This window comes from Oryzias melastigma, linkage group LG17, assembly GCF_002922805.2.
Source record: "Oryzias melastigma strain HK-1 linkage group LG17, ASM292280v2, whole genome shotgun sequence".
In the NCBI taxonomy this organism is placed as follows: domain Eukaryota; kingdom Metazoa; phylum Chordata; class Actinopteri; order Beloniformes; family Adrianichthyidae; genus Oryzias; species Oryzias melastigma.
In genome coordinates this window covers 20949815-20961882 of record NC_050528.1, presented here as the reverse complement: position 1 = coordinate 20961882, position 12068 = coordinate 20949815, and the positions used below count along the sequence as shown (strand labels likewise).

The 12068-nt window shown below is 36.7% G+C and overlaps 1 protein-coding gene across 2 annotated transcripts; it reads right to left on the bottom strand.

The window, feature by feature from the left end:
* Positions 1-6: 6 nt before the first annotated feature.
* cop1 (COP1 E3 ubiquitin ligase) lies at positions 7-10159 on the bottom strand. 2 transcript variants are annotated; one of them, XM_024273558.2, is made up of 20 exons: positions 9471-10159; positions 9315-9374; positions 8916-9013; positions 7940-8004; positions 7724-7843; positions 5479-5547; positions 5306-5365; positions 4812-4891; positions 4576-4639; positions 4361-4475; positions 4075-4210; positions 3304-3447; positions 3104-3212; positions 2921-3002; positions 2722-2838; positions 1853-1970; positions 964-1088; positions 709-869; positions 495-539; positions 7-350 (listed from the first exon to the last, which is right to left on the bottom strand). In XM_024273558.2, the coding sequence occupies exons 1-20, from the start codon at positions 9800-9802 to the stop codon at positions 333-335; spliced, it is 2118 nt and encodes a 705-aa protein (XP_024129326.1). In that variant the 5' UTR covers positions 9803-10159; the 3' UTR covers positions 7-332. The 2 variants fall into 2 exon arrangements, with proteins under 2 accessions (XP_024129326.1, XP_024129327.1); XM_024273559.2 differs by having other exon boundaries at positions 7724-7825.
* Between the last annotated feature and the right edge of the window lie 1909 nt (positions 10160-12068).

The following is a 12068-nucleotide window of genomic DNA, read 5'->3' as shown; positions in this document are numbered from 1 at the left end:
AAAAAAAAAAAAAAAAAAAAGTAGATTTGGCATAAAACCAAAGAGAGGTGTTGTATTGTAGCTGACAAATTGTGACAGAAAAGGAACAAGGCTTTCCTCAAAACCCCTTTCTCCGTTTTGTGCCCAAGCTCAGTTCCTTAACGGTAAAGCTCAAACATCTTCCTCCTGCTGCACGGATGCGAAGCGCCAACGTTTGTCTGCTGCACACAAAGCTCCATAAAATAACAGATGGGTTCGGTTTATTTTTGCTCCTCTGGTGATCAGTAGGCGATCTCTCCATTCACGACTGATCCCCGGATGGAGGTCATGATAGGCCCAAGACTGGCAGGAGTTCAAACAAGTTCAAGAACCTGTCAGGGAGGAAAAATACATTAAATTGAGCTTGGGTGGAATTTTGCACTGAAACTGAAAAAAATTGAACCTGAAATTGACTTATTATGAGTTTTAAACACTTAAGAATATGATTTTTTTTTTAATATTTTGAAAACACTAACCTTGATTGTCCCTTGACTGTTTGCAGCAATGAGAACATTTGACTCCTAAAAACAAAAAAGGAAGAATGGAAGGTTAATTTTAGATCAAAAGTCTCATTTAAAAATATTTAACAAGGCAAGGACTTCTTTTAAGCCTTGAATTAGTGAACACAATGGCGGATTTTAAGTATAAAATAAAGATGACATTACTATTGACCAGTGAAGTGACACTTACTCCATCAGGCAGGGCTCTCCAGCAGACGGCACTCACAAACTCATTGGTGTCGTCTTCTTTCTTGTCTTTGTCCAACACACTCTTCACTGTGTCAAACTTGAATGTTAACAGTGTCTTGGAAAGTCCTTTGTAGTACAGATACAGGGAGTTGTTCTCACTTCCTTAAATGGACATGAAAAAAAAGAATTTTAGTTGCACTATTTATAAATGGTTATATTTGGAATAGCAGTGTAGAGGTTTTAAATGAAGAGATACCACAGGCAACATAGTCCCCATTGGACGCCAGTCCGACAAAGTTCTTCTCGTTGATGTGACCCTTGAAGGAGCGTAGGCAGTGAGGTTTGTTGACGTTCCAAAGCTTCAGCTGACTGTCAGTCGAACTATTAAAAACACAAAAAGTGTACTTTTTAAAACCCCCCTCCAATGAAATCCAGTTTTTTGAGTTTTTAACATGTACGTGTGGCATTTTTCTTATGAAAGAGAATAAATGTAATGAGAAATCCTTTCATTTTGGCATTTCTGAGTATTTCTCCTTTTAAATAGCTGTCGATCAAACTGTTGCAAACATGCTCTGTTTGAAAAAAATCTTGAATAGATGTCACAAATTAATACATTTTACAATTCTTTGTAATTTTCAAAAGTACTGTTTGGGAGGTTTAAATATGAAAAAAAACTACTTAAAATAATTTTTATAAATCAGTTTTTGTGTATAAAAGGAGACTTAAAAGAAATTCCCAATGTTTCTTTTTTTTCTTAATGTGATTAAATTATTCTCTAAATTATTCTCTCTTATTGTGTAATGAATCAGCCAAATGCTTGTGTATCTGTATCTTTCTTTTTTTATTGATTGATTTATTGATTGTTAAAAGGAGCAGACAAAATAAGTTTTTCTTCTTTCTGTCCCCTTTTCATTTTTTTTCCTTTTCTATCATGCTTGAGTTTACAACTCAAGTTTATATTGTATGTTTTTATTAATGAATAAAAATGAAATAAATTAAAAAATAAATAAAAAATTATTCTAAATGTTGTATTATTAGATAAGACTTTTGATTCACAATAAGATTTTTTTCAGACAAAGTTGATCAAAAAGAGAAGCAGCATTAATAGAGACACTGAAGATGGAAGCAAAGGTAAATGGACTTACGCAGAAACGATTTCCTCCCCGTTTACAAACTTAGCGTAGGACACGGCCTTCCTGTGGCCTTTGAAAATCATGATTGGCTGCTTAGTGTTGCGGAGATCATAGTAGTGGACACAGTGGTCTGGAAGCACAAAAAGAAAATGTCAAAAAAGTTAAAAACAGACCAGAGAATGCTGAAGCAGACCTGTTGACATGTCTTTTGCCAATAAAAGCATGATAATATTAAACCACAAACATTACATTCTTTGCTGATCTGTAATTACGGTTGGTTTTGGTTATTTAAAAAAAAAAAAAGTGTTTTTTATTTTTTGTAATTTTCCATTTTTAGACTCTCCCAGCTGTACTTCAAAGATAAACCAAGAATGAAAACTTGCAGCAAAAAACCACAGAGTTTCTGTTCAGTGTTTTATTCTACTTACATAGATTACTTTTTTATTTTATTAATTCATTCTCCTAACAAGACAGAATTTAGTTTTAATAAATTGTTCTGTTTTAGTTGTCTTTAAGCAAAAACCATTGAAATGTAATGTTGAATACAAAAAAAAAAATCAATATTATTGCAAACAAATGCCAAAAACAGATTTTCTATGCTCCTTAAATGAGGATAAATCTTGGATATATATTCAAATAGGTAGAAATAGCCTCTTAATTTTTTGAAAGAGTAAGACACAACCTTTGTTAAGTACTGTTTAAAAGTGTTGCCTATTAAATTAGTTTTCGACTATTTTAGTAGTCGATCAGTCGACTAATCGTGACCGTAGGATAAAATAATAAAGTAGATGTGGATAAAAATAAATATTACATTTTGAAAAATACTATAAGTTTATCTTCAGATACCACAAAAGGGAGGACTATAGCGTCAAAGAATTTACCTGCACAGCCGAACGCCAGATGATACCTGGATGTTGGGCTAAATTTCACACAGCAGACGTTAGCTTTAGCCTCGATGCTTGCTACAGAGTTGTCCAGATTGGTTGACCACAACTTGACTGAAAAACAGCAAGCATTTTCTGTGTCATTGGAATGCTCCATCATGATTATCCAGGTGTTCAGACATGGTTAAATCTTTACCTTTAGCATCATCCGAGCCAGAAGCTAACAGTTTGGGGTCCATCAGATTAAAGTCAACACTCCAACACCTTTTTTCATGTTCCTGAGAAGAACAACACAGGAGGGTGTCACTGCAGATTGGGCCAATCAGCTGGAAGATAAAACTGTTTCATCACAACAACGCCTTCCGCCCAGTGATCACACCTGGTAGACTTTGGACCGCTGGCCGGTGAATCCGTCCCACAGGATGACGGTTCCCTCGTAATCGCTGCTGGCCAGAAGGTTCTTATGATAACTGCTCCAGCTGATACAGCTGCAATAAAGACAGAGACATACATCTATATAGTCCGTTTGTCTGGATTGATTGTTTTTGTGGTCACTTTTCGTAACACTTATTTCCATACCTGATTTTGGAATTACAGGTCATTTCATTGACAGGATAGTGGATGTCCACGGCATCCTGGATCACAGTGCCGTACTCAAACACTTTGATCTTCTTGGTCACGCCAGCGATGGCGAAGTAGTCACAGTCACGGTCAAACTCGATGCTGAAACACACGTGAGAATAAAGTCAGCGATCAGACTTCACCCCGTGTAGGAAATCTTTTTCTTACAAAAACTAAATTAGAATCTTAGCTTTAACTATTTGACTGCTTCTTTAAGCTTTAGAACGTTGCCAATCCTTCGACGAGCGTAAATCATTCAACCAATTATTGTATTTCTAGCAGATTTTGAAGTGAAGAAATGTAGTCAACATAGCAGTAAACGATTGAAGATTTACAGTACGTCAAAGAGCGTTTTTAATAGGGCTGGGCATACATTGATTGAATCAACTCATTTAAATATGTTGTTCTAAACGATTTATTTTTGAGAAAATCAAATAGATTTTATTTTCCCAACTCTCTGCGTCATTGGTCTTCCATTGTTATTTAATTGCACTTTGTGTTCCAATCAATTTCTAAAGAAAATGTTAAAATAAAATAGTTTTCGTGAAATATATTTTATCATTTGTCATTTTAATGGGGGGGGGGGGTCAAATTTGGAATGAAGAAAAAACAAACAAAACAGGGATTTTGTTTTTTGACCATATCGCCCAGCCCTACTATTTAGGTGTTTCTAATGAGTTCCTATAAATCCTGAGAGCAAAATAGAAGCTTAGGATTTTGAGTTTGTACCTGGAGACGATACTGGAGCCATTATAGAGGTCGCTGGCATAGGACAGCGTGGCCAGCGGCCGCACAGTGTTGTAGCGCGTGAATTTAGACAAACACTCCATGAAGTCATCCAGCTGGTTTAAGGTCCTACCCTCATCTGAAGAAGAGACAAAAAAATTAAAATAAAAAACCTTATTTCAATACTAAATCCTATTGATGCTTTTTTATGTGACATTAAAAAGAAAATGAAGTTAGAGAAAAACAATGTTATTTTCCCCATAAAATAAATGCTGTTTCTCTGCTGCACCTGTGATGCGTGACATTTTGCTGGAGAAGTAGCACTGCTCAAGATCATCGAAATGAGCCGTCAGCCTCTTCCTCCTTGACGCTAAAGTGCTGTTGTACCACGTCTGTCGCTTCCCCTAGACGGTTAAAAGAACACCAATCACGGAAAAGTTTTTGTGATTGTTAAAAAACAAAAAACTAAAATAATGAATCAACACTGCAAGGCAACGCTCATACCTGGGTGCTTCCACCAAATCCTGGAGGCTGTGTGTAATCTGCAGGCTCAATGATGCTACTACAACTACATGAGAACAAACACACTTTGAGGCACAAAACTCAAAAGGCTTTGGTCACATGACAACAACTGTGACTTTTTCATAGAAAAAATAGGGACGCTTTTGTAAAGAATAATGCAAAACATTTTTTTCTGTCATGACTCATTCATATTAGATGGGATTTTTGGGATTGAGTACCTTGGACCTGGAGAGGGTGCCTCGACGTTTGGCACTGTACACTCCGCTTCCATCACTGGGGAGTGAAGTCCACTCATCTCCTGAACATGTTTAAAGAAAAAAATGTTCTATTTATATCGAGCCTAAAGACAGGTTTAAAAAAGAATAACAAAAGAATCAAATGCCTTTTATTTCCATTGCTGTTTTTTCTTCAAGCTTGTCAAAATAAAATGTTTTTATTATTATTTTGATTTTCTAGACAAGGTGAAAATGTATAGAACACATATGAACACTTACCTTGTTCCAGAATGAATTAAATTATCTCTGAATGCCATCACCAACCAAAACTAGGAACCAAACATCTAGACTTTATGTATATTATATTTAATCATTAAAATGCCACTCTGATCATTTTAAACATGTTAAAAACACCAAAAACAAGATTTTGATCAGAGTGGGTCTTAAATGTGGCTCCAGAAAGCAATGGGAATGGCAGGTCTGGAGAAGGAACTTACCTCAACACGCTTGATGTCCTCCTCAAGGAAGTTGAGCTCTTTCTGAAGTTGGTCTAATTGCTGGTGTTAAAGTCAAAAACACAAATGAAATGTTTTAAGGTAAACATTCATAGATAACAATCTAAAAAAACTCTTTTATCCCCATAAATTAATCTGAAACAATATCTCAGTACCTCTTTTTTATTTTTCCGGGCTTCTTTAAGGAACTCCATGAGGATCTGCCTCTGGGCTGCTTGTGATTCCTAATGGAAATAAACACAACAAGCTAAAATTAGAACAACAAAAATACTAATATATTCTTCTTTAATATTGGAATATTACACCAAATGTAGCAAAAACATAAATAAAATTGAGCAAATTTAGAATTTTTAAGTGTTCTGCAACATTCAAGGGGAAGTCTTAAATAAAAAAAACACTTCTGAGTTCAGATCATCTAAATGAGTATTTAAGTTAACTACAAACAACCTCATAAAGCATCTTAAGTCTGAAGTTACGCTCCTCAGTGAGTCATTCACTTTTTAAAGTCTTGTTACAAAACAGAGAAGGATTATAGTAGAATTAACTGGAATTTGTTGTTCCTTGGAGATGGGCGGCGCATTGCTACAGCAAAGTCCATAATTCTTTGGATCCACTGGGGAGTGGATTCTGAGTGGTTCAAAACTCTGGTTGTCAAGTTACAAAAAACATAAATATCATCTAAACAATTACACTACATGACAGTAGAACTGGAGAAATATTTTAAGGGTTATTAAAATAATCCCAATCAAACATTTAGGTAGTTTAATGTGTTTTCTGTAACAAAGAGACATTGGAGAAAAGGCACAAAAAATGAATGCTTGGATTCAATAAAAGGTATTCATGACATTAATGAAGAATTCACTTCTGGAAGTTTTGATTGTATGAATGAGGAAATTTAGATCTACATAAGAGAAATGGAAAATATGATTTTCACGATATCTTAATAGTCTCAATTCAGTCACCGACTAATGATGAGAAAATCATGTCTTAAGTGAAGGTGATTCAATTCCAAAACAAATGTGTACAGTTGAAAATCGTGCTTTTTGGCCCTTTTTCGGATGATATAGGACATATATAAAGAAAATTAAGTCTAAATTACATTTTTTTTTCAAATCATTTTGAATCAGGAGCAGAAAAATATATAATGTAAAAAAGAGGGCATTTGTGATGTAGAAATACACTGGGAAGGATAGCTGCCTGATCTGAGTTCTCAGCAATGGGGACAGGAAGGGGGGGCGGGGTTGCTCTCTGCTAACAGTCCCGCACACAACTCAGAGGTGAATTTCAAACGAACTACTACCGCTCTGCAGAGAATGTGTCACAGAAAACAAGTTTTTTACTTTGTCTAAAAACTGCATAATCATAACTAAAATATCTGTGGAAGCGCTTTTAAAATAGATTTAAAAACGAGCCGAGTGGGTCTTTAAATGTTTAAACAAAAGAAAAAAAACAACTTATTAGAATGTTCAAGATTTAGTAACTTGCAGCTATTAACCAATGCTGATGCGGCAGATGAGAAGTCAACAGGATAAGTTGCGGCTTCAACTTCTCTTTTTACAAACTGACCAAAAAAAGCGGATATATCAGGTTGGCTTAGTGTCACAGTCCAGTGTGATTAACTGCCCTTTAATAAAGATAATACTTTATACAGAAACAGCTTACAATAATCAATAACTCTTCATTTTAAATATGATGTCAAATTACGGACTTTTTTCCACATATAACTCTTTCATAGATTATAACAGACGGCCAGCTACAACAATCTTCTCTGTTTTGTTTGATGTTAGTTCAAAACATCCCTTTAGGTGTTATAGAATACATTTTACAAGTAACATTTTTTGGGTGGAAAAGTGAAACAAACAAAAGTATCAGATCCTACGTTAAAATCCATTTTCATTCTTCTTACTGAGCAACTAGATTAGTTGGTACTGCTTTTCATCCAATTTAAGCTGTCTAAAAGAGGGCAAATTTTACTCCTAAAATTATCTCGAGGAGCTACAGATTTTTGAAAAATACTAAAGGAAACTTAATATTCTAAAGTAAATTTTGATTTTGCTGTGAAAGTGGTCAAAGGGATGAATTGTATCCCATAAGTTCAACTATAACCCACACATGAGGTCACATTTATATATATTGAAACTTTAACTGCAATAATCAATTCTATTAATTGTTCTATTTATTTAAACTCACTGAGCATCTCTTTGTGATTCTAGACTCCTCTGGAAACTACTAAACTAATATTTAAATATAAATAACTAATTATGTGAGTGTTTTATTTTGTAACTTTTCTTTTCTGGACTTTACCAAAGTATTACAGTTTAAGAGCAGTCACCATCCCAAATGCTGCAGAAGACGAGGAGAAGCAAAACACCTTCAAAGCAGAAAAACAGAAATACTTACAGCTTCCAGCTGTTTTTTCTTCTGAATCAAAAGCTCCAACATCAGCTTGACATTTGCCAGATCCAGGTTTTCTTGATCAGGACTCAAAACATCTTGGAAGACCTGCCACCGAGAACCATTCTACCATAAGAACAACAACAAATAAACATGGATGAGTTACTAGTAGATTGGAAAGATCAAAAAACAGAAATAAAGGCCTTTAGAAAATGGACTTACAGGATGGTCTAATTTCAGCCTCTTCTCCTCTGATCTTTGCTTGTGTTTTAGGATCAGCTCATTTACTAGAGAAGAGGGTAAGGATCGGTAAGAAAACAGCAATGTGTCTAAACAGCAAACAGCTTTGTGTGTAAAGGGTTTTCAGAGTGAACATTGTTAACTTCATCCATGTATCTGATTAGATAATTGGGATGCAACAATTCTCGATCCAAACACAGTCTGTTACACCATTAAATCAAATCATGAGGAAAGTGAATTGTTGCATCTTTACTGCATACCAGTATGTTAACATTGAAAGTGTCAAACAATTGAGCTAAATTTAAAGACCCCTACAATGAAAATGAGCTTTTTAATGTTTTTATGGCATTTTCATAATGATAGAGGACACAGATAGAGGAAAATTAAGCTCAAAATGCATTTCTGGGTATTTCTTCATTCAACTCAGAGTGAATTAGGAGCAGACAAGAGAATGCCTTTTGAAACAAGCTTATAGTTCTTACGTAAAATCTACTATCGGAAGGCCACAAGCTCCCTGCTCCACTCCATTCTGATACATCCACCCTTAGACAACTAGATCCAGGTTTTGGTTTTCCTCATCTGAGCCAGCATCTGGCTCAAAACCTTTAACTGAATTGTGGGGAAAGTGAATTGTTGCACCTTTCCAACATGTTACGTTCAAAGTGTCAAACAACCGAGGACTTTAGTTTGAGCAAACTGAAATATTTATCTTGGTAATTAGCAAATTATTATTATTATTATTATTTTTTATTTTGTTGTTGTTTTTTAATACACAAATCATTCATCAAACCAAAAGAAAACTGTGAGCCAAAAGCTGAGGTTGGAACAATGTTGTTTGATCCCTAATAACTACCAACAACAGAGAGATGTCTAACTTATGCAGACGAAAAGTGCTCGAACAAACTCCAGCAGGTGAAAAATGATGAAACAAAGCGTAACATCAACTTGTAATACCCACCTAAAAAGTTGGGGAACAGCTGATCCACATTATCAACAACATAATTACACTTGGGACATCTGTTACTGTCCTCCAAGCTCTGGCGTATACACTTGTAACTGCAAGTGAAAAACAAAAACTTTAAGCAATAAAAACTTGTATTAAAGCAAGATTGGTTGAGTTTATATATATATATATATATATATATATATATATATATAAATATAAATACTTCCCACACTTGACAAAAGAAAAACCCTCACATATTTACTTAATCTGATTTTTTTTTTCAAAATAAAACGTTAAACAAATTGTTTAACATGTTTGTTTTATTTTGAAAACATTTCATTTTTTGAATAACCTTTATTGACAAAATTGCACATACTTCACACAGTCCATCAAAATATAATGAATACTTACCAAAAACTGTGTCCACACTTGGTCATGTGCGCCTCCTCTATCATTTCAAAGCAAATGGGACTGAAATTTTAAAGAAAACCATGTAAACATTTGGATACCTACATATTGAAATACACGATTCAGAGAGTTAATTTGAATTAATTCTTGGGAACTAACCAGACAAAATCGTTGCTTTTATCCTCATAAGAATTCAAGAGGCCGTTGTATAAGGGTGCCTGGTGGAGGGATTTCCTTCTGTTGCCTGAGGACGCAGAGGGTCTGCTAAGGGAAGGAAAGCCGCCCCGGGACGACGGTACAGTGGCCAAAGTCGGCACAGACGAGCCCCCCTCTCCAGCTGCAGGCAGAGTCCGGGAGGGCACAACATTTCCAGAATTGTTCCCATTGCTTGTCACGGCATTGCTCCCTCCGCCGCCGCTGCTGTTACTGCTAGTGCTGGGGACCGAACTCGCACCGCCACCGCCGCCTTGCTGCGTCCGACTGCTTGACATAATGCAACGAAAAACTCATCCAAAAAACTCGCTGCACTTCAGAGCATCCGGAGCGCTGCTTATTCGCTCCTTCGGATTTGCAAGCTAGCTGGCTTGCTTGTGCGCTAGCATCCTCCGAGGCAGGAACAGTGGCAAAAACATATAGTGTTGTTAAACTTGTCCCTCAGTGGGTATCTAGCACTTGTCACCGGCAACGTTTTGTGATGTCGCTTGATTACGAAGAGTGAAAAACAGCCAATAAAGAAAACTGCGATTAAAATAACTTCAAACTGCGTTGTCCAGAAGATTAGCCGGTTGGCGACTGTTAGCAGCAGAGAGTGATCCGCTGGGTTTCTTCTATGGCTCAGATGTGTGCTGTGCGCTGGTGTTTTATTCACACTGCCCCCTGGCGGAAGGGAGCGCACAGACATGTATTTTCATCTGTTGAAAATAAATAAAAAAGCATATTATGTTAGCCAAAGTAAAAATAAAGCTGCTTTAAAATTAAATATTTTTTTATTTTGATTTTTAATACTTTTTAAAACTTTTTAATGGTTTTAACATTTCTAACTAAAAAAAAATGATTCAAAATGACCTATTAGAGGGATCCTGGTCACTTTTCTCAATATTAAACCAAACTAAAAAGGTAAAATAAACATAATAATATGTATTATTATAAATAATATGAACATACTCTGTTAAAAAAGTCAAAGGGGAATCAAACTGTGGTTTAAATATAATATAACAATCAGTCCATTTTTTATAGATGTAAAAAAACAAGAGGTGCCTCCTTACATTGTTTAAATTTTAGTTTTTAAAATGAAACTCCTGAATTTAGGCAAATCCCAGTACATCAGTGCACTAATACAGAGTGAACATTATTCAAAAATCTGATTTAAAGGGACTTAAATGTAATTTAATCGTGTTTGTTTTCTTAGAAAGAGTGTGTTTTTACTTTGGATTAGTTTGGATCACAGATGCAGGGTATCTTTTATTGAATTACCTGTACAGAAACAAGCAGGTAGGTCACATTAAGAAAAAAGCGCTGTCGGTGACGGAGCCAAGACATACAGCGTTGTGTCTGTCAACCATCCACCTGCAGCTCTGCAAATAAAACCCAAGCAGCACTAACATATTCCCGCTCACAGTTTATCCAGCCTGCTCCTTGCTTTTCCATCTTTACCTCCATGTGAACAAATAAGTGGGGGGCTCCTCTGCTCGGGCACGGATTTTCCCATGTTTTTGTTTGTATATGGAGGTTTACATGTATCCATAAGTGGTTCAGTTAGAGCATGAAATAAGGTTTTCAGCAAGAGGAAAGTTACCAATTGGTTAAATAAATAAATGAATTACACTGAAAAGGAGCTGCGTTAAAATATGTTTCCTAAACGTCCATTAGAAGGTTTTGAAAATGTGCATATTAGAGGTAAAATATACAGATCATTAAAGACAGGTTGCCTTATGAGGTGAGACAACCCAAAAAGTATGTGCACCTCAAGTTCTCCACTCGTTAGGCGAAACACCTGCAGCATATATTGTGTTTGCATCCCCCCAGCACCGCTCCTTCTCCCCTTTGTATCCAATACTGGTTTTGCTGAAAGGGTTGCCCTCTTTCTTTCTTTCTCCCTGTTTTTTCTCAGTTTTCTTCCCCCCACCTCGTTTGTGCTGCACATCAGCCTGGATTTTCTCCTTTTGGGTCCCCCACTTTTTTTCTTGCAACGAGGGCCCGGATTGTGCGTGTTCTGGGTGAATGTGTGTGGCGGTGTCAACGGGGTACAGCTGGATGTTACAGGGGAACAGAGAGGTAAGAGGGGAAACAGGGAGGCGGAGGGGGAGCGTATGAAAGGAGAGGGGAAAACGGGGTGGGGGGGAAGCAGGCCGAGAGAGGGCCTCAGGGTTGTTGAGGTCAAGACGGACAAGCTCAGATGAAGGATAATCTGTGGAGGTCCTTTGCAGTGGGGGGTGAGGCCCCGGTGGAGCCCGCCCATTCAGCCGCTCACACTCTAACCAGACGGTACACACTCTTCTATCCTTCTCCACCTCTTTTTCACCTCGGTTTTCACCTCTCCCCCTCCATCCTAGTTTCCCCTTGTTTTGTTTTTCCACCAACGTAGTTACAGCTGGATTTCAAAGTTAGCCAGCAGAGAATGCTTAGCAGGCAGACGCCACAGTCAGGCAGAGTGGAATTATGGAATTCCTGCCTTCCACCTTTTAGGAACTGTTTTTTCCCCTTCAGGGGCCCCTACCATAACTGTCAGCGGCCTCCTCCTCCAGCCTGGGCCTTGTT